General features: G+C 58.8%; 1 protein-coding gene across 2 annotated transcripts in view; it reads right to left on the bottom strand.

Annotated features, from left to right (window-relative positions):
• CPNE5 (copine 5) overlaps window positions 1-22,041 on the bottom strand; it is an 85,192-nt gene that overhangs the window by 51,872 nt on the left and 11,279 nt on the right. For both annotated transcript variants that reach the window (XM_036317588.1, XM_036317590.1), the window contains exons 2-3: window positions 18,729-18,769; window positions 17,940-17,986 (exon numbers count right to left, since the gene is read on the bottom strand). In XM_036317588.1, coding sequence (XP_036173481.1) covers window positions 17,940-17,986; window positions 18,729-18,769 — 88 coding nt within the window. The remainder of the gene's footprint in view (window positions 1-17,939; window positions 17,987-18,728; window positions 18,770-22,041) is intronic.

The following is a 22,041-nucleotide window of genomic DNA, read 5'->3' as shown; positions in this document are numbered from 1 at the left end:
TTGAGTCCTGACTTCATCATAAGCTAATTGTGTGACTTGGTCAGAGCCTTTGAGAGCCTGCTTCCTCAGCAGAAGACGGAGAATACTACTTGTCTGGCTTACTTCTTAAAGTTATCCGATCAATTCAGTTATTAATTGAATGAACAGTTGTGATGCACTTGTTATGGCCCAGGCAGTGTGCTGGGTGCTGAGCTAAAAACGTAAACGGAACGTGAACCCTGTACTGAGGGGCTTCTATATTATTGGTGGGACGACTCATAAACAAACACCTCCAATACAGAGTGCTAACGGTGCTAACCGCTGCATACAGGGTCTACGGCAGGGTCCTCCCCTGTGGCTGCACATGAGAATCGCTGGGGACGTGTGAGATATGGAAACGTGCGGAAAAGCAGATTGCTGGGTGCTCCTCGTCACACACTAGTCCAGTTGTCTGACTTCGCAGAGGTCCGCACCTTCCATCATCTATGAGAGGCCTTACAGCTCTGTGAATTGTGGAAGGCGTAGAGCAGTGGTTCTCAACCTTGGCTGCACGTTAGAATCACCTGGGAATCTTTTTTTAAAATCCTGATTTCTGGGCCTCATCCTCCGCAAATTCTGTTTCTTTGTTATGGGGTGAGGCCACAACATTAGTAACAAAGAAACAGAATTTGCGGAGGATGAGGCCCAGAAATCAGGATTTTAAAAAGATTCCCAGGTGATTCCAATGTGCAGCCAAGGTTGAGAACCACTGGCGTAGAGTAATGCAAATGATTCTTGTCCGAAGAAAAACAAATAAATGCAGTAAGGTGGTATGCAACTGCTTATTTGATTATTACCCTCTGGCTATTGACCAGCTTTGCATGTATTTATAAATTCTTTTCAGCATTCCTGATTGGCCATATGTGTGTGTTATTTGGATTACAGTAAGTCCTCACTGAACGTCACCGGTGGGTCCTGTGACTTTAAGAAAAGTGACGTATAATGAAACTAATTTTACCACAGGCTAATGGGTGTAAACAAGAGTTACGTTCCCATGGCACCTCATCAAAATTATCACAAAATGACATTGAAAAGGGACCTCAGTTGAGGACCTGCTGTATTTGAACTAGTTGCAACTCTTACTGGTTCCCTCATTAATTAACAAGTTAAATCTTTGCCATGTGTTCATTTTATATTTGTATGGGATTAATGATTTTACCTTTTAAAAATGTATCCTTTAATAGGAGCTTTTTAAAAACACCCATACTCAAGCTCCGCCCCCCCTGCCCCCCCCCCCCCCCCCCCACACACACAGATTAAACCCAGATCTCCACGGGCGGGGCCTGAGTGACTGTGTTTTAAAGTTTCCTAGGTGATTCTCACGTGCAGATGGAGCTGAGGCCCAGTGCGGGAGGAAGGAAGAAAACGAACGTTGACTGAGCCCCCACTGAAGCTCCGTAGACAAGCAGGGCATTATCCTATTTGGTTCCCACAAAGACCCCGAATTGTCCCCACTGCACAAGCGAGGAAACGGAGACGCAGAGGTGTAGTGACTCGCCCACGTCCACACACACAGGCAGAGCTGGGCTCGAGAGCCAGGTATGTCTAACGCCAAAGGCCATTGCACGGGGTGGGCCAAAGTAGGGTTACAGTTGCGAGTCCATGAAACAGTTTATTGTTGTATGATTATTTATTAATTATTGTATCATTTTCTACAGGAACAACTGTAACCCTACTTTGGCCCACCCCTGTGTTTTTTTTTATTTCATCTAACTGGCCGGAGCCTTTAAGCATTATAAAAATCAAAGATGAGTTTTACTTCACAGGTACTTATAGAAGCCCCACTGTGTGCAAGGCAACGGGGGGACTTTGAGTTGAATAAGACTGGGTTCCTGCCCCATCGCCTAAATTCAGTCTAAACCTTATCATGTCTGACCCGTGTTCCAAAAGAGCTCCTGCATTTGCCTCTCCTGCTCTTTCTAATTCTTCACACCGCCTGTCTTCAGACAAAAGGAAAATTTCTCCTGAAGGCAGAATCTTCCAGGTAAACACCCTGTTTCAAGAGAATCCTCCGTTAAACTGGGCCATTCCTCTCCCTCAGTGCATCGCCTCCTCCCTCAGACACCTGTACCCCCACTCCCACCCCCAAGCAGGACTCTGGAGAAAGCCCAGTGCAGGCGGAGACAGCATTCTTTGCGTACCCCTCTTTCCGCCAGCAAGGAAAACACCCATTAGGGGAGATGACAGATGCTTTTAAAATGGCACTTGAAGCTGCAACAGAGGGGAATTCCCTGGAGATGGATCTGCTGCTGGAGGAGAAAATGGAGTTCCCCTGGAAACAGGACAGGGAGGGGGACTCCGGGGCCCCCATGTCTCCTAGAGCGGGAAAGGGGGTGGTGAGCCGGGCGGGCAGTGATGAATTACCAGGACGCAGGGGTAATTAACATGTGCCCTGGCACAAAGGCCTGTGCAGCCTACAACCCGGGGACTTACTAAAGATGGTTTACAGCTTTCATTACTTGAGCTAATAACAAAGGAAATACATGCGAAAACCTGGATTTTTAAAATTCCAGGAAGCCACCGGGTCCCTGTCAGGCCCAATTTACACCCCTATTAATGCTGGTAGGAACACAACTGAACTGATGTTAAAAAAATCAGTGCGGCTTATTTCATCCTACACAGAAGTGTTGAGTTTTCCAGCAGGAAGGGCTTGGAGCAAGGAGGTGTTAGCAGTGGGGAGCACACAAAGGCATGAGGTCTGTGTACTTGGGAAGGAGGGGCCGGTGGGTGAACCCCTCGCCACCTGTGAGCAGAGCCGAGCTAGCCCAGAACACTCCCAGCTCAGAAACACCCGGTCCTTTCTGAGCCCCTGTCCACACTCCGGGGTCTGAGGATATGAGGGGCCTCACACGGCCCACAGTCTGGGGCACAGGCCACCAAACCCCATAGCACAGGAACTCTCAGACCAACAAAGCCGAAGAGAAGCCCCCAAATCTTTGTTTTACCAAGTGAGTCTGGTGCAGAGGGCCCTAGGGTCTGTGTGCGTAATTGGGGAAGGGACTGTGCAATCCAGGAGGTGTGGGGGCCTCCCTGACCTAAGGGGACCCGGGGCAGCCCCCCAGGGGGAGGAAGAAAGAAAACACAAATGAGAAAAGAGCCTGGAAATCAGGATTTTCGCCCTCTGAGAAGCTCACTTCTTGTCCGGGGCAACGAAACCCAGTGGGAGCCCCTGACATGCTCCGAGGGCTCCTGGAACCTCCTGACTAAGCCCGGGGAATAGCAATTAAGCAGCATTAGTTACATGTCATCGGCTCCAGCCAGACCCACGAAGGGGAGGCAGACTTGAAACTTCTCTGAGAACTAAATTAAATGGCTCCCGGGAGCACCGCCTCACACAGGTGTTGGGGATTATGGGGGCTGGAGGGCAGCTGTCCTTCCGAACTGCCCTGGGACAAGGGCTGGTGCAGGGCTGAGAGAGAACCCAGGTCAGGCAAGTGAGGCAAGCGGCCACAAGGAACCCGGAGGTCTCCCAACATCCGTCTCAACGCCCGCCAATGCCCAGAGCCAGGGTGGTGCAGGGGGGTAGCCCGGCCAGGGCCCCGGGACCCCCACGGCCCACGGTCTGTTGCTCATTATCTACGTGAGACAACGTGGAACCCTGAGAGGCTGCATGTCCTCATCGCTGACAGAGCAAACCACCCCTGCTCCCGAGGGAGGGGGAAGGGCATGTGCCCGGAGCCCTGTGCCGCGTCTGCTGCAGAGGAGGCCTCCAGTACCTGTAATAACCGGTAATAGCCGCCCTACTGTGTGCCAGCCACCACGTGTTTCCCATATATTAACTCGTTTAATCTTCACAACAATCCTATGAGGCTGTACTATTATTATTCCATTTCACAGATAAATTAACTAAGATAAAACTCAGAGACATGGAGGGACTTGCCCAAGGTCACACAGCAAGTGGGTGGCAGGGAGAGGGTGTGAGCGCAGGCAGATCTGGCTCCCGATCAAGGAGGAGCTGAGGTGGTCCCTCACCAAGAAGAGGCTAATGCTACGCATGAGGCTGGAGCTCTGCCCCAGCCAGTCTCACGGATAGTAGGAGACTGCCCAGCCTCTGAACTTCCTCGGTGCCTGCTGTGCCTTCCACCTTGTTGTCTCTTCCTGTGGGGTCGGGGTGGCTCTCCAGCTCAGGTGGCACAGGTGCGTGTCCCTGACCTGACCCTCGGCTCACCACCATCCACCTCCAACCCCTAAACACACACACACACACACACACACACACACACACACACACACAGTCCTGGTCCCTCCAGTGATTTCCATAAACATTCATTGATTAACAAGTTGCCTTCAGCCTAGAGATCTCAGAGCCGAAGGAACCAAATCCTCTCAACCAATGAGAAAAGAGAGGCAGGGGAACGGGGGTCGGGGGTTCTGACGAGGTCACACGGCTAATTGGGAAAAGGCTGTGACAGAGCTGAGGTGGCAGCAGCGCCCTGCTCTCCCCGAAGCCTGTCAAGGCTGCCTCAGGTTCTTCCTTCCATCAAACCCCCCTCGCCCTCCTCCTCCCGCTCCCTCTCCCCCTCCCCCTCCTCCCTCTCCCCTCCCCCTCCCCCTCCTCCTCCTCCTCCTTTGTACCACCACTTCTCCTCTTTGAAATACTTCACTCATCCGTGATCTCATTTAATCCCCACTGACCTGGTGCACCCATATTATTGCCATTCCCGCCCCCTTACAGACAAAGGAGCAGAGCTCCAGAGGGAGGACCTGCCAGCGCCCCAGGGGTGGGGGCGGGGCCAGGCTGCCCAGAGTGACAGTCACCCGGTCCCCGCTCAGTCATGAGTGGTGGCTCTGCAAGCCTGACCTAACGTGCCTTTTTGGTGTACAGGATGACGCTCTGCCCTCTTACCAATTACAGCTGGTGAAGCTTTGGAGACCTCCTGCCAGGCAAAGCACCTGTGGCTGTGGCTGTGCCGGCCCAGCTGGAGGTGGGAGGACTGAGGGCTCTGCACCGCGCAGCTGCCACGCTTCCCGGCGAGCGCCCTGTCATATACTATTGACGGCGCCGTCGCTGGGACTCTAAATCATGTTCGTCGAGATTAAAATCAAAGGCCAGAAAGCCACCAACTTAGACAGGAAGAGGGCATGTGCTTGCTCTAGGAACAGGGCCGGTGGGTGCCCGGGTGGGGAGGAGGAGGCCGAGGTCTGGGCAGCTGGAAGGAGGGCCGTGTCTCCTACTACTGCTGGCTTAATTTTACTCCTTGGCGAGGGCCCAGAGGGCCTGCTTCCGTGCCAGGGCCTGTTTGTTTCCGTGCCAGGGCTGCCACCACTTGGGTCTAGAAAGTTCTCCCGGGATCCTGTAGCCCCCTTTGTAGAGTGGGGAAACCGGCGGGTGAGGAAGGGCTCGCCCAGAGGGGCACAGGGAGAGCAGGCTCGCTGGCCTGCGGCCTCCCAGACCAGCCGTTGCCTTAGGCCTCGGGTGAGGACGGGCATCGGTGAGACCTGCCCAGCGCCCGGCCCTGGACCCTGGACGGAGGAGGTTCCCTCTGCCCGACGCCAGCAGCAGCCGGTGAAAACTTACCAAGCTCATGATGAAAGACTTCCTGCCTGAAAGCCTGTTCCTAATTAGCCTTTGTTCCGGATAATCTGTCAGATCTCAGCTCCTGGGGAAAGAACCCTTTTACCAAGGAGCCTGGCTGCCGCGCTGCTGGCAAACTCCCTCCACCAGCCGTCCCCTGGTTCCCCTGGTGGCTGCACCGCTGAGCCCTGGGTCTGGCTGCAGATATGGGGGGAGGGCCCTGAGCAAGCCCCTCCCTAAAGGCACCCCTAAAAGTCTCTAGCTCCCAACAAGGACCCCAGGATGTCTGATACCACCAGTGGTTCCTTCCTCCTGGGAAGGCGCTGGCTTCTCACTCAGGGCTCCTTTTCCCTTCCCTTCCCTTCCCTTCCCTTCCCTTCCCTTCCCTTCCCTTCCCTTCCCTTCCCTTCCCTTCCCTTCCCTTCCCTTCCCTTCCCTTCCTTTCCTTTCTTTTCTTTTTCATCGTCACCCCAGGATATGTTTTTATTGATTATAGATAGAGGATGGGAGGGGGAGGGGAAGGGAGGAGGAGAGAGACGGGGAGGGGGAGGGGGAGAGGAAGAGCAATGTGAGGAACATCCATCAGTTGCCTGCCAAACATGCTCCTACTGAGGATGTTACCCGAAACCTAGGTACACACGCTGACCGGGAATCACACGCACAACCCTTTGGTGTACAGGACGTCGCCCCAGACAGCTGAGCCACGGCCAGGGCTGGCTCGGGCTTCTTATAAGAAGCGCCATTGTTGAGCGTTGTCTGTGCCGGGCACTGTCCATGAAGGAGTCATCTCCTCCCGCAGGTCCTAAGCCTGCGCACTTGCCCCAAAGCTCCAACTGGGTAGGCGGCAGCTGGATTTGGACCCATCACCTTGGCTTTGGAGCCCACGCTCTCAACAGCTCAGCCACACGGTGACGTGCGCTGGACGCTGCCACGAAGGAGTAAATAGACTCATCGGCGGCGAGGGACCTGGCCTGGAACCTCAGGGTTACTAGGACAGCACACGCCTTCCTCCAGACGGGAGTCTCCGGTTCCTCTAATGTTCTGCCCACAAGCAGCAAACGCCTCTGGCCGAAGGGGGCGGGGCGGCAGGAGTCGCACATCCACAGCTGACCCTGAGGCACCACATCCAACTTGGAGCTGGGAAAGGCCACTCTGGAAGTCCAGGCCTGGGCGATGGGAGGAGCCCGAACCAGACCACCTCACACCCAGCCCTGCTGCTTTCTAGCGGAGTCACTGGGCAAAGAAAGCAAAGACCCCTTTGAGCCTCTGCTTCCTCTCCTAGGGCGTGGGGAGGCGGGAGGGGGAGGGGCGGCGAGCGGGGGAGCAGGGAGAGGGGTGCTGCTGATGTGAGGGGAGCACAGGGTGGGAGGAATGTCAGCTGCCCTCCTACCGGAGGAGCGTGGCTCAGGGGACATTGCCTCCCCACTTTGTCTGGTGGTAGAACAGTCACACTCCTTACCCGCACTGGGCAGAGCCAGGCCGTGCTGACTGTCATTTAGTCCCCCACAGCCCAAAGAGCAGGCATTGGAGCCCATTTTACTGAGGAAAACGAAGGCTCAGCCTGGCTGGTGTGGTTCGGTGGCTGAGCGTTAACCCACGAGTCAGGAGGTCATGGTTCGATTCCCAGGCAGGCCACATGCCCAGGTTGCAGGCTCGATCCCCAGTGGGAGGCATGCAGGAGGCAGCCAATCGATGTTTCTCTCTCATCAATGTTTCTATCATCCCTCTCTTCCTCTTTTTCTAAAATAAATAAAAAACATATTTTAAAAAAAAAACAAAAAACTAAGGCTCAGAGCGGTTAAGGGAAGGGGCAGAGAAGGGTTTGAAGGGACACGGGACAGTGGCCTCACTGTGCCACCGCAGGTTCTAAAGCCCCAGCATTAAGAATAGGTGCCCAGACCCATTTGCTCCCCAAGCCAGGCCTTGACTTCGGGCTCCTGAGGACGGAGAGTCAGGGCCCTGAAGATTCAGCTGCATGATGAGAGCAAAGGCCCCTAAAGGCTCCCACGGGAGCCACGGCTGAAGAGGGGCCACTGTACGGGGGCTCCGGACTCCTCTCTGCAGAACGGGGGGAGTCCCGAAGCCGACCACGCGCTCCGTGGAGTGCGCCCCGTCTCCCGCTTTGGGCTTTAGCCATAACAACGGCCCATTCGTTGCCGTGAACATTTTGATAAAGGTCGCACGGCTGGACCCAGGCCCTGTGCTGTTCATCCGGGACCCTAAATTGGGCTCACAGTCTGGTGGGCAGAGGGTCATTTTATTTCAAACTCTTGGCCATTGGACAAGCTGGATCCCCCCTGCCCTTGCCCACCCAGGTCTCATGCCAGGATCTGCACAAGACCACACTGTCTTTCTACTGCTGCCTTACCCCTGCAATCCACTCCACACACAGTGGCCAGCGGTTTCTTTCTGAGACACAAACTAGGCTGCACCACGCCCCTGCTCAAAACCCTCAAGTAGCTTCCCGTCACACTTAGCACAGCGTCTGAGCTCCGACACGGCCTGTGACGCCCTATAGGATCCGCCCCTGCCAACCTCTGTGACCACATCACCCACCGTCTTCGCTCCTCACACCACTCAACCTATATGGCCCTCCTGAGCCGACCTCTCCCCTCCTTCCAACACTCTGGGCCACAGTCCGATTGAGTCTCCCAGCTCGTGGGCACACAGGGCATTCTCACCTCTGCGCTTTGCGCATGTCAGGCCCCATTCCTGCAGTGCCCTTTCTTTCTCCCACTATCCTCCAAGTGCCACCTCCTCCAGGGAGCCTCCCCAGCCTGCCTGGACCTCTCCCTGCTGTGAAGCACCGAGAATTCACCTCTATACCAGGCTGGCCCCTGGTCTGAAACTTGGGGCTTCCTAGAGGATCTGTTCTAATACACTTATCAAGATGAAGAAATCGAGGCTTTTAAATCCTTCTATGTCTGAGAGTGGTCTCCCCAGCTCCCCATAAGGTCCCTGAGGGCAGGGAACTCCAGGGAACACCCTGGAAGATAAGTGTCTTATTCAAGTTACTTCTCTTCTCTTGGCCTCAATGCTCCTATCCATAGAATGGGTTGCCGGAGATAAAGTGTGTAAACTGCCTGGTACATTGTCTGCGCCCAGGGCCCATCAGTGATACTATTAACATGAGCTGTCTTTTATCAAGTGCTGGCTCCTCCAGCTTATCCTGTGTTATCTCTCATCCGTAGGCAATCCAGCAGGTAGATATTGCTCACTGCCCACTTCACATGTGAGGCTCAGAGAGGGTACGTGTCTAGTCCCAGGCAACACAGCTCTCAGTACCAAGGTCCCGACACAACCTCTATCAGGCAGGCTTGTCTGACTCCCAAGAGCTGCCCAAGACGCGGCCATCCTCTGGCTCAAGGGGGAGAGAACCCTGGCTTCCCAGCCATGTCGCCTGGGCCAGTTTCTTCGCTTGTCTGAGTCTGAGGATAACCTGTACCTGGACACAGAGCTGCCATAAGGATTCGGGACGATGGGTAGGAGATGCCAGGCACACGGCAGGCACCAGTAAAAGATGCCTGTTGTTACAGAGCAGAACATCTTGTTTGGCTCTGATTCTTAAGCAAGCGGAGTCACTGAGAGCCATCTCGGCTGCTGGGCGAGGGTGTCGGGGGCTCAGAGAGCTGGAGACAGCAGTGGGACGAAGGCCGGACGGGGCGGGAGGCTTTCCTCTGCAGGAACTGAGCACTGCCTGGACGCAGTGGAGGGACAGGGCGAGGGAAGGGGCGGGGAACAGCGCCGGAGGCAGGCAGGGAAAGCCTGGAGCCAATAGCGTGGGTCTTGTTTTATTGTTTATATCCTTTTAAATTATTTTTTAAGTGAGTTTCGTTCATCCTAGGCATGCGAGTTACATTTGAAAGACGCTAACTGGGAGGCCTCACCTCAATTCGTGACCTCGTGGGCACTGGAGAACCCTGTTAACAGAGGGAAGCGAGCGATGATTTTTCACAGCCCGCGGGAAGGGTGGAGAGACACGGACGGCCAGAAGCGTGAACAAGCACTCAGCACTCGCACAGCAGGGCGTGAGAACCTGCAGACACCGTGCGCGGCCTCACGCCTTGGGAGTGTGTCTGGGCTGCGGACGCCCTGGGTGTCCCTCGCACGAGGCTGGGGCAGCCTGATCCTCACGGACGCTGGGCAAGAGGCAGGCTGGGACCTCACTGAGCTTATGAGGACAGGAGTGTGACTGGAGCCACTTGCTCAGATTAGAGCCTGACCTAACCATTAGACCACGTGAAATCGCCAACATTTTCAACCTGCAGGTCCGTGTGGTTCCCCCTAACCTGCTGGCCCGGTGTGAGGCTGTGCGGAGCAGAGCTGTGCCTGTGCCACCTCTGACCGTGGTGGCTGCTGGCATCGCCCTGAAGGCCCGGCCCCTGTGGGCAGCCAAAGGGGCTAGATGGCTTCCTAACCGGTGTGACTCCCAACCCTGCCCTGAGCTGCGTGCCCTCGCACAAGTCGCTTCAACTTCCCCAGCCTCAGTTTCCGCCTGTGACCCGGGCCAACCACCTCCCCTCAGGCCACCGCAGCATCAGCATGAGCCAGCAGAGCACGCAGCAGGGGCCAAGTGAGGGGTTCCTTCCTAATGGCCTCTGTGAGGGTCCCCAAGTGGGGAAGGTTCTCACACCAGGCTAGGGAGTTGACTCATCTCGAGGTGAAGCCCTGAGCTGTGGTTTGGGAGCCACTGGAGCCAGGGAAAGCCTTTTCTGGGCAGAAGGAACTAGAGGGAGAGGGAGGGAAGGGACGATGCCTGCCCCGGGGGGAGTGGGGGAGAGAGGAGGGGGAGGGTGACCTTCAGAGCCAGAGCAGGGAGCACGTGAGGTCTGGAGAGGGCAGGAGCCAGAAAGGCCACCACCCAGAGGCAAGTCCCATGGGCAGGCTGAGAGGAGATGCCCCAAAGCCCACCAGGAGGGGACGGCGGCCCCGGAGAGGCAGGGAATGGGGTTCCCGCACTATCGGCGGCCACCCATCCTGGCAGCCACGGCGCCAAAGTGCAACGCTCTGTTGGGCATGACAGCGATGACAGCGTCCCTGGGTCCAGCCGGTCCCGCCAGAGCCCCTGGTGAGCATCCCTCCCCACACAGGGTTGGGCTACTTCCCTGCAGCCCCTCTTTCCCTCTGGGCTGGACAAGTGGACGGCACAGGACACACAGCCCGGGGTTCTACAGGAAACCTGAGTGTTAGGAGTGCTGCCTGGCGCTCTGAGCCCCTCCTGAGGGCAGGCTTGGCGTAGGCCACAGGACCTCGAGTGTGGCCACTTCCGCGGTGACGGAGCGCCCATGTGCTCAGGCCAGGCAACACTGCGTTGCCACGGACATTTCCAGGCGTTGTCAGAGCATTCTCTTCCCACGGTCTCCGAGCCCCATCTTACAGGTGAGAACTCTGAGACTGGGAGAGAGTCAATACCTCACGCAGGTCACAGTAAATATCAACTGGGAGGGGAACAGGTTTGGGACATCACATTCAGGGCTTCCTCTGACAAGGCATTTGACTGTTATTCACCATGTGCTTAGGGACCAGATGGAGAAAAGGGGATGGGTCGCCAGTTGTGTAGATCCCAGTGGCTGGACAAAGGTCACCTAGAGAACTAAGGTCAGTCTGGGGAGAGGTCTGAGGGAGGACCACAGACTCCAGGCCATGCAGCTGCTAGGTGGCCATGGCAGCCACCCCTGGACCAGGGGACAGAGCCAAGATGCCGGACGCACAACTGAAACTCAACATGATCTTCACAGACCACACAATAGACTGAATCTACCAAAGGATCCACGATGGAGGTAAATGTAAATCCCATTTAGATTCAAAAACTCAATTTCCAAGTCTGAGCTGAATCCTCTGTGAACCAGCAGCTCATTTGAGAAAGACACAGCTGCCCCCAACTCCATATGAAGCCGGAGACAACTGTCACAGAGGCAGGTGGGCTACTGGACACACGGACAGTGACAGCCCTGAGGGAGTGGGGGAATCCGTCACAGGGGCAGGGGGGCTACTGGACACACGGACAGTGACAGCCCTGAGGGAGCGGGGGAATCCGTTACAGGGGCAGGGGGGCTACTGGACACACGGACAGTGACAGCCCTGAGGGAGTCGGGGAATCTGTCACAGGGGCAGGGGGGCTACCGGACACACGGACAGTGACAGCCCTGAGGGAGTGGGGAAATCTGTCACAGGGGCAGGTGGGCTACTGGACACACGGACAGTGACAGCCCTGAGGGAGTGGGGGAATCCGTCACAGGGGCAGGGGGGCTACTGGACACACGGACAGTGACAGCCCTGAGGGAGTGGAGACTCCGTCACAGGGGCAGGTGGGCTACTGGACACATGGACAGTGATAGCCCTGAGGGAGTGGGGGAATCCGTTACAGGGGCAGGGGGGCTACTGGACACACGGGCAGTGCACAGCCCTGAGGGAGTGGGGGAATCTGTCACAGGGGCAGGGGGGCTACTGGACACACGGGCAGTGCACAGCCCTGAGGGAGTGGGGGAATCCGTTACAGGGGCAGGGGGGCTACTGGACACACGGGCAGTGCACAGCCCTGAGGGAGTGGGGGACTCTGTCACAGGGGCAGGGGGGCTACTGGACACACGGACAGTGACAGCCCTGAGGGAGTGGAGACTCCGTCACAGGGGCAGGTGGGCTACTGGACACACGGACAGTGACAGCCCTGAGGGAGTGGGGGAATCTGTCACAGGGGCAGGGGGGCTACTGGACACACAGACAGTGACAGCCCTGAGGGAGTGGAGACTCTGTCACAGAGGCAGGGGGGCTACTGGACACAGGGACAGTGACAGCCCTGAGGGAGTGGGAGACTCCGTCACAGGGGCAGGGGGGCTACTGGACACACGGACAGTGACAGCCCTGAGGGAGTGGGAGACTCCGTCACAGGGGCAGGGGGGCTACTGGACACACGGGCAGTGACAGCCTGAGGGAGTGGGAGACTCTGTCACAGGGGCAGGGGGGCTATTGGACACACGGACAGTGACAGCCAACTCCGTCACAGGGGCAGGGGGCTACTGGACACATGGACAGTGACAGCCCTGAGGGAGTGGGAGACTCTGTCACAGGGGCAGGTGGGCTACTGGACACACGGACAGTGACAGCCCTGCGGGAGTGGAGACTCTGTCACAGAGGCAGGGGGGCTACTGGACACAGGGACAGTGACAGCCCTGAGGGAGTGGGAGACTCCGTCACAGGGGCAGGGGGGCTACTGGACACACGGGCAGTGACAGCCCTGCGGGAGTGGAGACTCTGTCACAGAGGCAGGGGGGCTACTGGACACACGGACAGTGACAGCCCGAGAAAGATGCAGAATGCAGAGACGTGGGGAGGAGTGTGACTGTCTAGCTCAAGCCCCTGAGGAGGGGCGGCCATGATGCTCTGGGCTGGACAAGTGGACAGCACGGGACACACACTTGGGAAAGGACAATGAAGAATAAACGGGTGTGCTTGGGGGGGGGGGGTGCCTGGATTGGCAAAGGGGCAAAAGACAGTGGTATAAACAGGAACTACTGATAGAAAAGGCCCCAGTCTACGTCTGCTGCCAAGCAGACTGGCAGGGCCTGTGAGCAGTCTTCAAATATTGAGGGAAAGGACACGTGGAAGAGAAAACCAACTTAACGGTGTCCATCGAAGGGGGCAGAACGCGGAACGAGCGGAATGGTGCCCTTTGCGTGTAACTTTTACCGTTTCAACAACGTCATGGTTAGAGCCTCTTTCACACTAACCTCTCTGTGCTTCAGTTTCCTCCCCCGGGAAATGGGACCAATAATAATAGTGAGTAACCATAATACTACCGCCTTCCCAGGGCGGCGGCGAGGATTCAGTGAGAGACTGTGGGCATGCTCGGAGCGGAGCCCGGCACCTACCGCTCCAGAAGCGACTGCTGCCAGCTCTGCTGCTGCTGTATTGTTTCCCCGATTGAGAGCGGGCCCTGCTGGCTGTGAACAGTGACCGGTGCCCTCCGTGTGCCCAGCGTCCTCCCTGCCACTCAGCAGGTGCCAGCACAGGCTCACGGAGTCACAGTGACGTGAAGGCACACAGCAAGGTGCTCCGGGGAGATTATTCCCAGTGCTTAGCGATGAGCCGTCATCCTCGCGGTGTTAAATGTCCAGGGGGCTGAGGTGCTCAGAAATAGACTGAGCGCTCTGGCGGGATGTGTGGGCCGGCCGGTTGGGCCACATGCCCTGCAGGTGGTAGGGGCCCATCAGCGGGACACCCCGTTACCCGTCTCCTCCTTACCCAGGGGCCCTCGGCCAGGACAGCCACCGGCAGGGGAGAGGCCAGGATCACCCCTCCACACACACACTTTTCCTGGGACCCTCCCCACCCTGCTTCCCCCCGGACAGCGGGGGCCCTGCCAAGCCTTGATGCAAATAGTGCTCGACTTCCTGGGCTAAAATCACATCTCGAGTCAATTTTCATAAAATGTGGTGACAGATTTAGGTGCTGGGAAGATGGAGCTTTCTCAGAAGGCATTAAAATGACCTAAATGGTTAAAATCAGCTGAACCCGGCAGCCAGGGGCTGCGAGAAGAGCTCTCATCCTTCTGCGGCCTGTGCGAGCCAAGCCGGGGTCAGGCCCTGCCTGGGGGAACCCTGGGCCGCACTTGACCCCGCTGGCCATGGGGTGCATCGCCCAGGTGCAGACGCTTGCTTGCAATGAGCACGTGGTGGCGACGGCTTTCTGTTTGCCCGCAAGGGCGGCCTTCCATCCCGGGGCCAGTCCATAGGGAGGGGCCCGGATTTTTCTCTACGTTCTCCATTCCTGAGGCTTTCCTCTGGGGTCACAGAGAATCGGCAAGAAGTAGGACCTCGATGAGTGTGAGTGCATCTTCTCTTCCCAAACAGCGTGAAGCCTGCATTGGGGGGGCGGGGGGGGAGGGAAGGGGGGGGACTGCCGCCACCCCAAATGCCCCATAGTGACATATCGGTGACTTGGAATTAAACTTACTTGACAAGCAGCCATTGTGGGAAAGAATTCTCTTCCATTAAAAGTGCCCCCTGGCTGCAGGGCGGCTGAGAGACGCCCTTATCACCAGAGTCAGGGAATCCAGGGCTGAAAAGCTTGCCCAAGGAAGCTTGTCCTGCTTTCCCAACTTACAACCCAAGCCCAGATAGTGTTAGGTTCCTCAGGGATGAGCGCCCAAACCTAAATGTCTTAGTCCTGCCATTTCCTCACAAATGTCTTGTTTCTTTGCCTAAAAAATGTAAAAAGACGGCTGGTTCATCATTTCGGAGCGCGTCATCTTTTACGGCCTGCCATGCACACACGTCAAGTCGGTATTTCTCCTGCTCATCTGGTCTTGTGCCAATTTTATTGGGAGTCCAAAAACTCAAGAAGGGGGGGCGGGGCGGGGGGAGGGTTTCTCCCCTCCCCCCCACAACAGTACCTGTGGCTGAGCCCTGCCACTTACCCCTGAAGGCTGGACATGGTGCTGACGGCCTCTCGGACACGGGGTCAGTCTCCTTGACCTATGGAGACCCTCCTGCTCTGAACTCTGACCCCAGGGCCCCCACCTCTTCCTGTATCGTTCAGCCCACACCCCGAATGCCAGCCTCGCTCACCTGCTCCATGTCTGCTTGGGTGTCTCCACTCACCCCTCTGGACCCACCCCTGCCCTCTCCACCCTGATCTGTGCCCGGAGGCTGACCAGTGTCTACCGCATCAACGTTCCCCACCCTGAGGCCTGCCTGTGGGTCCACCAATGGGCGCAGGCAGAGAGCAGAGGTGGGAAGGGAGTGAGGCTCCTGGCTGACCTTGTCCCTCCACTGGGGGCTCCTGCTTCTGCCCTGAAGCCCCCTTACCCCTCAGGCTGTCCACTGCTGCCGCCTCATGATTCATCACCCCCACGGCTTCCCTAAAACCTGCCCACTGTTTTATAACATCCATCCCCAGCTACCCCAAACCGGGACTGGCCTCTCACTCCAGCCACCTCCCGAACCGTTGCTGTAGGGCCCCTGTGCTGTGTCCCCCCCACTTCCCCCGACCCCGCATCCCCAGCTCCACTGAAGCCCAGCTCCCCAGGGGACACTCCCACTGCAGCGGGGTCTAGCGCCCTGGCTCAGCCCCCGGAGGCCCCATCCTGTCCCTCAGGGAATGAGGAGGTTGATCCCTGAAGTTCCCTCTGACCTACATCCTCCCCTTCTCTACATCGCGCACTCCTTAGCCAGAGGGCTGTGTTCAATCAAGTCCCATTTAAAAAACCCAGTGAGCTATTAACACGGCTGTAACTCTCCCCTCCGAACTCCCGCTCTCTCTGCACCGATACCGCTCACGCTTCCTGGCAGGATTATTCGCGCCTGTGACGCTCCCTGCCCGGCTCCCTCTCCCGCCACCCGCACCTGGGCTGTTGCCCGGCACCCCATCAATGCCTCCTGCTGCAAATATTGACTGAGACAGGGCTGTGCCCGGCAAGGCTCCGGACGATGCTGCTCAATGATATTTACCGAGTAGGGACTACGCCCAGGATGCCACGCCCCATCTTGTTCCATTCCCGCCACAGGCCTGCAGGGTAGGTGCTGCTAACCCCATGTTACACGTGCGGAAACTGAGGCACAGACAGGCTAAGCCCCTTGCCTGAGGCCCCACCTCCAGAACAGGCTGGAGCCAGGATCACAGCGCAGGTGCAGCTGACACAAGCCCCCCATCTGCCCTCTGCGGTGCCCGTGCCACAGCCAGCCCCAGCCCCAGCCCAGCCCCAGCCCCAGCCCCAGCCCCAGCCCAGCTCCAGCCCCAGCCCCAGCCCCAGCCCCAGCCCCAGCCCAGCCCCAGCCCCAGCCCCAGCCCCAGCCCAGCCCCAGCCCCAGCCCCAGCCCAGCCCCAGCCCAGCCCCAGCCCCAGCCCCAGCCCAGCCCCAGCCCCAGCCCCAGCCCCAGCCCAGCCCCAGCCCCAGCCCCAGCCCAGCCCCAGCCCCAGCCCAGCCCCAGCCCCAGCCCAGCCCCAGGCCCAGCCCAGCCCAGCCCCAGCCCCAGCCCAGCCCAGCCCCAGCCCCAGCCCAGCCCCAGCCCCAGCCCCAGCCCAGCCCCAGCCCCAGCCCCAGCCCCAGCCCCAGCCCCAGCCCCAGCCCCAGCCCCAGCCCAGCCCAGCCCCAGCCAGCCCAGCCCAGCCCCAGCCCAGCCCAGCCCCAGCCCAGCCCCAGCCCCAGCCCCAGCCCAGCCCAGCCCAGCCCCAGCCCAGCCCCAGCCCAGCCCAGCCCAGCCCAGCCCAGCCCAGCCCAGCCCAGCCCCAGCCCAGCCCAGCCCCAGCCCAGCCCAGCCCAGCCCCAGCCCCAGCCCAGCCCAGCCCCAGCCCAGCCAGCCCAGCCCCAGCCCAGCCCCAGCCCAGCCCCAGCCCCAGCCCAGCCCAGCCCAGCCCCAGCCCAGCCCAGCCCAGCCCCAGCCCCAGCCCCAGCCCCAGGCCCAGCCCCAGCCCAGCCCTAGCCCCAGCCCCAGCCCCAGACCAGCCCCAGCCCAGCCCCAGACCAGCCCCGAGTGGACACTGGCCAGGCTGGAGGAGTACCATTCGGAAGCGCCGCCCCCCCTTTCCTGAATGAATTACCCGCTTTCTGTGAAGCTTGGCCCGAAGGCCTCAGAAGTAATTAGTCCCTTTAAACCGGATCACGGCTTCCCCGTGATGGGGTCCACGCTCTAATTGGCGTGGTCTTGGAGAGAGTGAAAGAGTAAACAGCCCAACACCCCCCACCACCTTGCAGGCATTTCCCAGACACTGCCGGTGAATGGCAGCCCTTCGGCCACTTGCTCCTGCCACACCTGGGGTGGGGGTGGAGGCCGGGGCAGGGAGGAGGGGCCCTGGCCGCCCACCCATGAGGATGAGGGTGGGGACAAGGCCTGAGGTCCTGAAGTTTCCTGGCTGGTCTCCCCCTCACCATGTCATCAGGGAGGGACTCCCCAGTTCTGGCAGAGCCTGAAGCCAGGCTGAGGGGCTGGGACTTGATTCAGAGCAGAGGGGAGGCATGAAGATTAGTGGGCAGGGGGTTCACCTGACGGACCGCTCACACTGGTCAGGACCCGGACGGCTGCCAGGGAGGGACACGGTGCTGCCGGCCATGCCCACGGCTGTCAGGGCACCAGATCACTTCTTCTGAGGTGGCTGTGTCCCTCTCAGATGGGGGTCCCTGAGGACAGGGCTGTGTCCCCTCAAACGGGGGCTCCCCGAGGACAGGGCTTTTTCCCCCTCAGACGGGGGCTCCCCGAGGGCAGGGACTTTCCAGTCCTCTCCTGGACTCTTCCTGCAGCAGCGGGGACGAGTACCCCCTCTGCACACCTCACTCGTCTTCTCTCAGGCTCAGAGGCTGCAGTTATGAGCATGGGGGGGCTGTCTCCAGAGTCAGGTGACTGCCGTCAGGGACAAGCAGACTCCCACCAGGGCCAGGCTGGTGTCTGGGTGGGGAAGGGGCGGGACCTACCTCCCTCCACTGCTTGTTCTCCATCCCTTGAGTATACATGACGCACACTGTGGGGAGAGGAGGGAAAAAGGGTTAACAAGCCACACAGGCCAAGAGAAGGGGTGTCCCTGTGCAGAGGGCCCTGAAGGGGCAGGGCCTCGGGGGCGGGGCCTCGGGAGAGTGGGCCTGGGTGGCAGGGTGGGGTCTGGGCATCCTCAGCTTGGAGAAGGGGGCCTAGAACATCCGTGTGCCTGGGAGGAGGGCCCTCCGGGGAGGGGGTCAGGGCCGTTGGCATCTCAGCCTGAGCAAGTGTGCAGCAGGCAGACAGGTGGGCATGAGGGGTGACTTGGTGGCAGAGGTGGGGCAGGAGAGCACCTGAAACCCCCATCATCCCTAGGGCTCAGGGCACCCTGTCACTGTCACCAGCCCCCTCACCGATGGGCTCGGAGGAGGCCCATGGCCTGCGTGAGGCCACATACTTGAGTGGCACTTCTCTGGGCTAGAACCCTGGGCTCCAAAATCAGGGCTCGGTCCCCTGGACCACAGCCAACTGGGGCTCTTAAACGTACTGGTTTCCCTGGTTCTGGAAACTTTGGGCCCTGAAACGCTGTGTTGAGGCTTCATAAGTGTGGGGGTTGGGAGGGCCAGCCGCCCAGTCCTTTCTCAGACAGTGTTCGTGAGAGCAGCCTGGACCAGCACCGGGACCCACCACCCTCCACCACACCTGACGCTCAGCGAGGACTCAGGGGCTGGCCGCTGCCATCGCCACAATGCCGTTGCCACTGTTACTATTGTCAGAGCAGGACTTACGTGGGTCAGACTTGGAAAACATGTCTTTGTCCAAAAGGTTCCTGCAAGAAGGGGAGAGAGGAGGAGTTAGCAGAGCCCAGGAGGGGGCTTTGGGGGATCAGGGCCTCTTGAGGCCCGAAGCCGCCTCCGTTTGTTTGGCTCATTGCAGCCCACAGGCGAGCAGGGGGGTCCTCGGCTCAGCTGCCTACGGGTGTGGCTCCCCACCACCCACCCCACCTTTCACACACGCTGGCGCCCTGGGTCCCTCAGCCCCTCGTTCTTGGGCCACATTGCTCTTTGCCCAATGTCTTGGCCTGGACTAGAAGCTCCTCTTACCGCATCTCTGTCTCTCAACAAATAAAATCAAGCTGTCAAAACGCATCCATCCAGGGTCCTATTCTCTCAGGGCCCTACTTACAGCCAGTTGATTCCGCCATCTCCTCTGTGCTGACGGATTAATGAACTATCCCTCCCAGGGATGCAGACCCATCTGGTCAAGGCCACAGCTGACACACGACCCTGCTAATCAGGTTGAAGGCATTCAGCCAGACGATGGACCGCGCTGGGGGAGTGAGAGGCCTTTGACAGGTGTGAGCCCTCCTGCCTGCCTCTGTGCACTCAGCTCCGGCTCACAGAGCCGCAGGGGATGGGCCAGGTGTCGGGCCAGGCACTGTGCTAAGTGCTCTGCAGGCAGCAGCTGCCCTCAGGGTCAGTCCTGGGCAGGCATCCTCCCATCTTACAGATGTGGAAGCGGAGGGATCGGGCAAGGGCCTGTCCTGCACATCTGTGTGCCGAGTTCAGTGACCTGCAGCTGGCAGAAAGCAACGCAGGAAGTCCCTCGAACCCTCCGAGCTGTTTCCTCACTTGTACAATGCAGACAAGTGCCAGTCTCCAAGGTGGTGGCTGCCCTGGGCTGCCTTCTCAGCCGTCCCTGGCCCTGCACCCACACATGGTTTCCTCCTGCCACTCTCCGGGGCCTTCTCTGGCTGGGGGGCTGCAAACACCAGGAAGTTTTCGCTCCGAGGGCAGCCCTCAACCAATGGCGCGCAGGAGTTGGGACATAAACACTGGCTTCCTCACTCTCCTCCCCACATCCACCCCTGAGGCATGCTCCAGTCTCCCAGAGCCCAGGAAACCTGCTCATACAGAGCCCCCACGCCCTATCCCTGAAGCCCCCCTGCCTGCTGGAGCTGTCCCCCCACCCCCGCCCTGCTTTTCACACTGCCCTAACGGTAAGCTCTGACCCGGCCAGCCATCTCAGCCTGTCCCCCCTCCCTCCCAGATGCCCGGGGTCACCTCCCGTGTCTCCTCTCCATTCCCACACTCCCCCAGGGCCTCCGTGCCCCCTCCACCCCTTTCCCAAAGAGGAGAAACACTCAGCACGGGTTTGTGTGGCTTCCTAACAGCCAGCCCCAAATGTCAGAGCTGATGGCCCTGAGGAGGGAGCAGGGGCCCAGGGCAGGGAGTGGCCACTCCCCACAGCAAGCAGTGGGAGAGACAGAAAGGTCTAGAACACTGGTTCTCAACCTTCTGGCCCCGTGGTCGGCAAACTGCAGCTCGCGAGCCACATGCGGCTCTTTGGCCCCTTGAGTGTGGCTCCTCCACAAAATACCACGTGTGGGCACGCACGTACACTGGGATTGATACTTAGTGGCCCATGTGCAGAAGTCGGTAATTTGTGGAAGAGCCACACTCAAGGGGCCAAAGAGCCGCATGTGGCTCGCGAGCTGCAGTTTGCCGAGCCGCAGTTTGCCAACCACTGTTCTGGCCCTTTAAGTACAGTTCCTCTTGTTGTGACCCAACCATAAAATTATTTTCGTTGCTACTTCATAACTGTAATGTTGCTACTGTTATGAATCATAATGTAAATATCTGATATGCAGGATGGTCTTAGGCGACCCCTGTGAAAGGGACGTTCGACCGCCAAAGGGGGCGCGACCCACAGGTTAAGAACCACTGGTCTAGAAGCTCTGACCCTGCGTCCGCATCGCCAGAACCACCAGGAGCGACAGCTTGTCTGGGCAACTTGACCCCACACTCAACTCAATCGCCCTGACTTGGGAGCCAAAGGCCTACTGACAGACAGACAGACAGACAGACAGCTGTAGTAGCAACCTGGCACGAGCACATGGCATCCCCCGCTGCCTGGGGCGGCCCCAGATTGTGCTCATGAGTCACTCAGCTCCAGTCCTCACAGATTCCCAGAGATGTCTCTGAGAGGGATCCCCAAATCCCCACCCTCCGCTCCAGTCTCTCCCCAGTGGCACACAACCCCTCTGCTGGCCCCACCGCCCCTCCACCAACCTGCTCCCAGCCAGCTGTCACTCTGGCAACCGTCTGACAAAGCCCCCAGCCCTGGCAGTGAGCACCAGAGGAAGTGATAGGCGAGGCAGCTCTGAAAGGTAGGTAGCAGGGGCTGCAGGTCAGAGACCACTGCAGATGCTCACCCCTCCGAGGCGGGCGGGCCTGTCCCCGGGCTGACCTTGCTCCCCTGCAGTGTGCTGGGCTTGGAGGCAGGAGCGTCCCTCTTGATTTAAACCAGAGACACCATGCCTTAGCCCCGAAGAGGGCTCCACGGTGGTGGAACCCGGGGCAGGGTGAGGAGTGGGAAAGTGAGAAGGGGGCTGGGGCCGGGACTTCTCTCCCGGAGCGCGTGCTGAGGTTCCTCTTTGAATGCTGTCATGAAGCTCTGTCTCTTATTTAAAAGGCTTGTGGCCGTCAGGCCTTCAAGACCAAACGAGCAGCAGCTCTCTGGGGGGGGGGGGGGGGGGGGGCAGGGCGGGGCATAAGCTACTAGTGGTGGAGACCTATGAGCCGCAGAAGGCGGGGCAGCGAGCTACTAGCAGCGATGGGCGAGGCAGCCACCTGAGCTACTTGTGCATGATTTCGTGCACGCTGGGCCTCTAGTAATTATATAAACCCTAGAATGGTCCAGCTGGAAGGGGTGCAGCGGTCGGCTTTTCCAGTCCCTCTATAAATCAGGAATGTAGGCTCAGAGAGAGGCCAAGTGGCTTCTCCAAGGCCTGGGTCCCCTCTGAGTCTGGTCTGGAACTCAGATGTAGTCATGTCTAGGCTAGTAAGAAAGACAGCGAGATCCTGGATCTCAGCCTAGGGGAGGGGGGGCGGGGGGGGGGGGAGAGAAAGAGCACCTTATCTTCAAAGAGGAGAAGTAGATGGGCTCTGCCCACCCTCCCAGCTGGGTGAGAGGCACACAGCTGGGCTAAGAAATAGGATCCAGCCACCCAGCTTCGGTGGCTCCCTGCCCAGTGCTTCAGGCCTCTCACTGCACCCTGGGCCACGCAGCCAAGAGTAATGCCAAGCTCTGCCCTCCACG

This window comes from Myotis myotis, unplaced genomic scaffold, assembly GCF_014108235.1.
Source record: "Myotis myotis isolate mMyoMyo1 unplaced genomic scaffold, mMyoMyo1.p scaffold_m19_p_7, whole genome shotgun sequence".
Taxonomy (NCBI): Eukaryota; Metazoa; Chordata; class Mammalia; order Chiroptera; family Vespertilionidae; genus Myotis; species Myotis myotis.
This window is presented reverse-complemented; position numbering and strand designations above follow the sequence as displayed.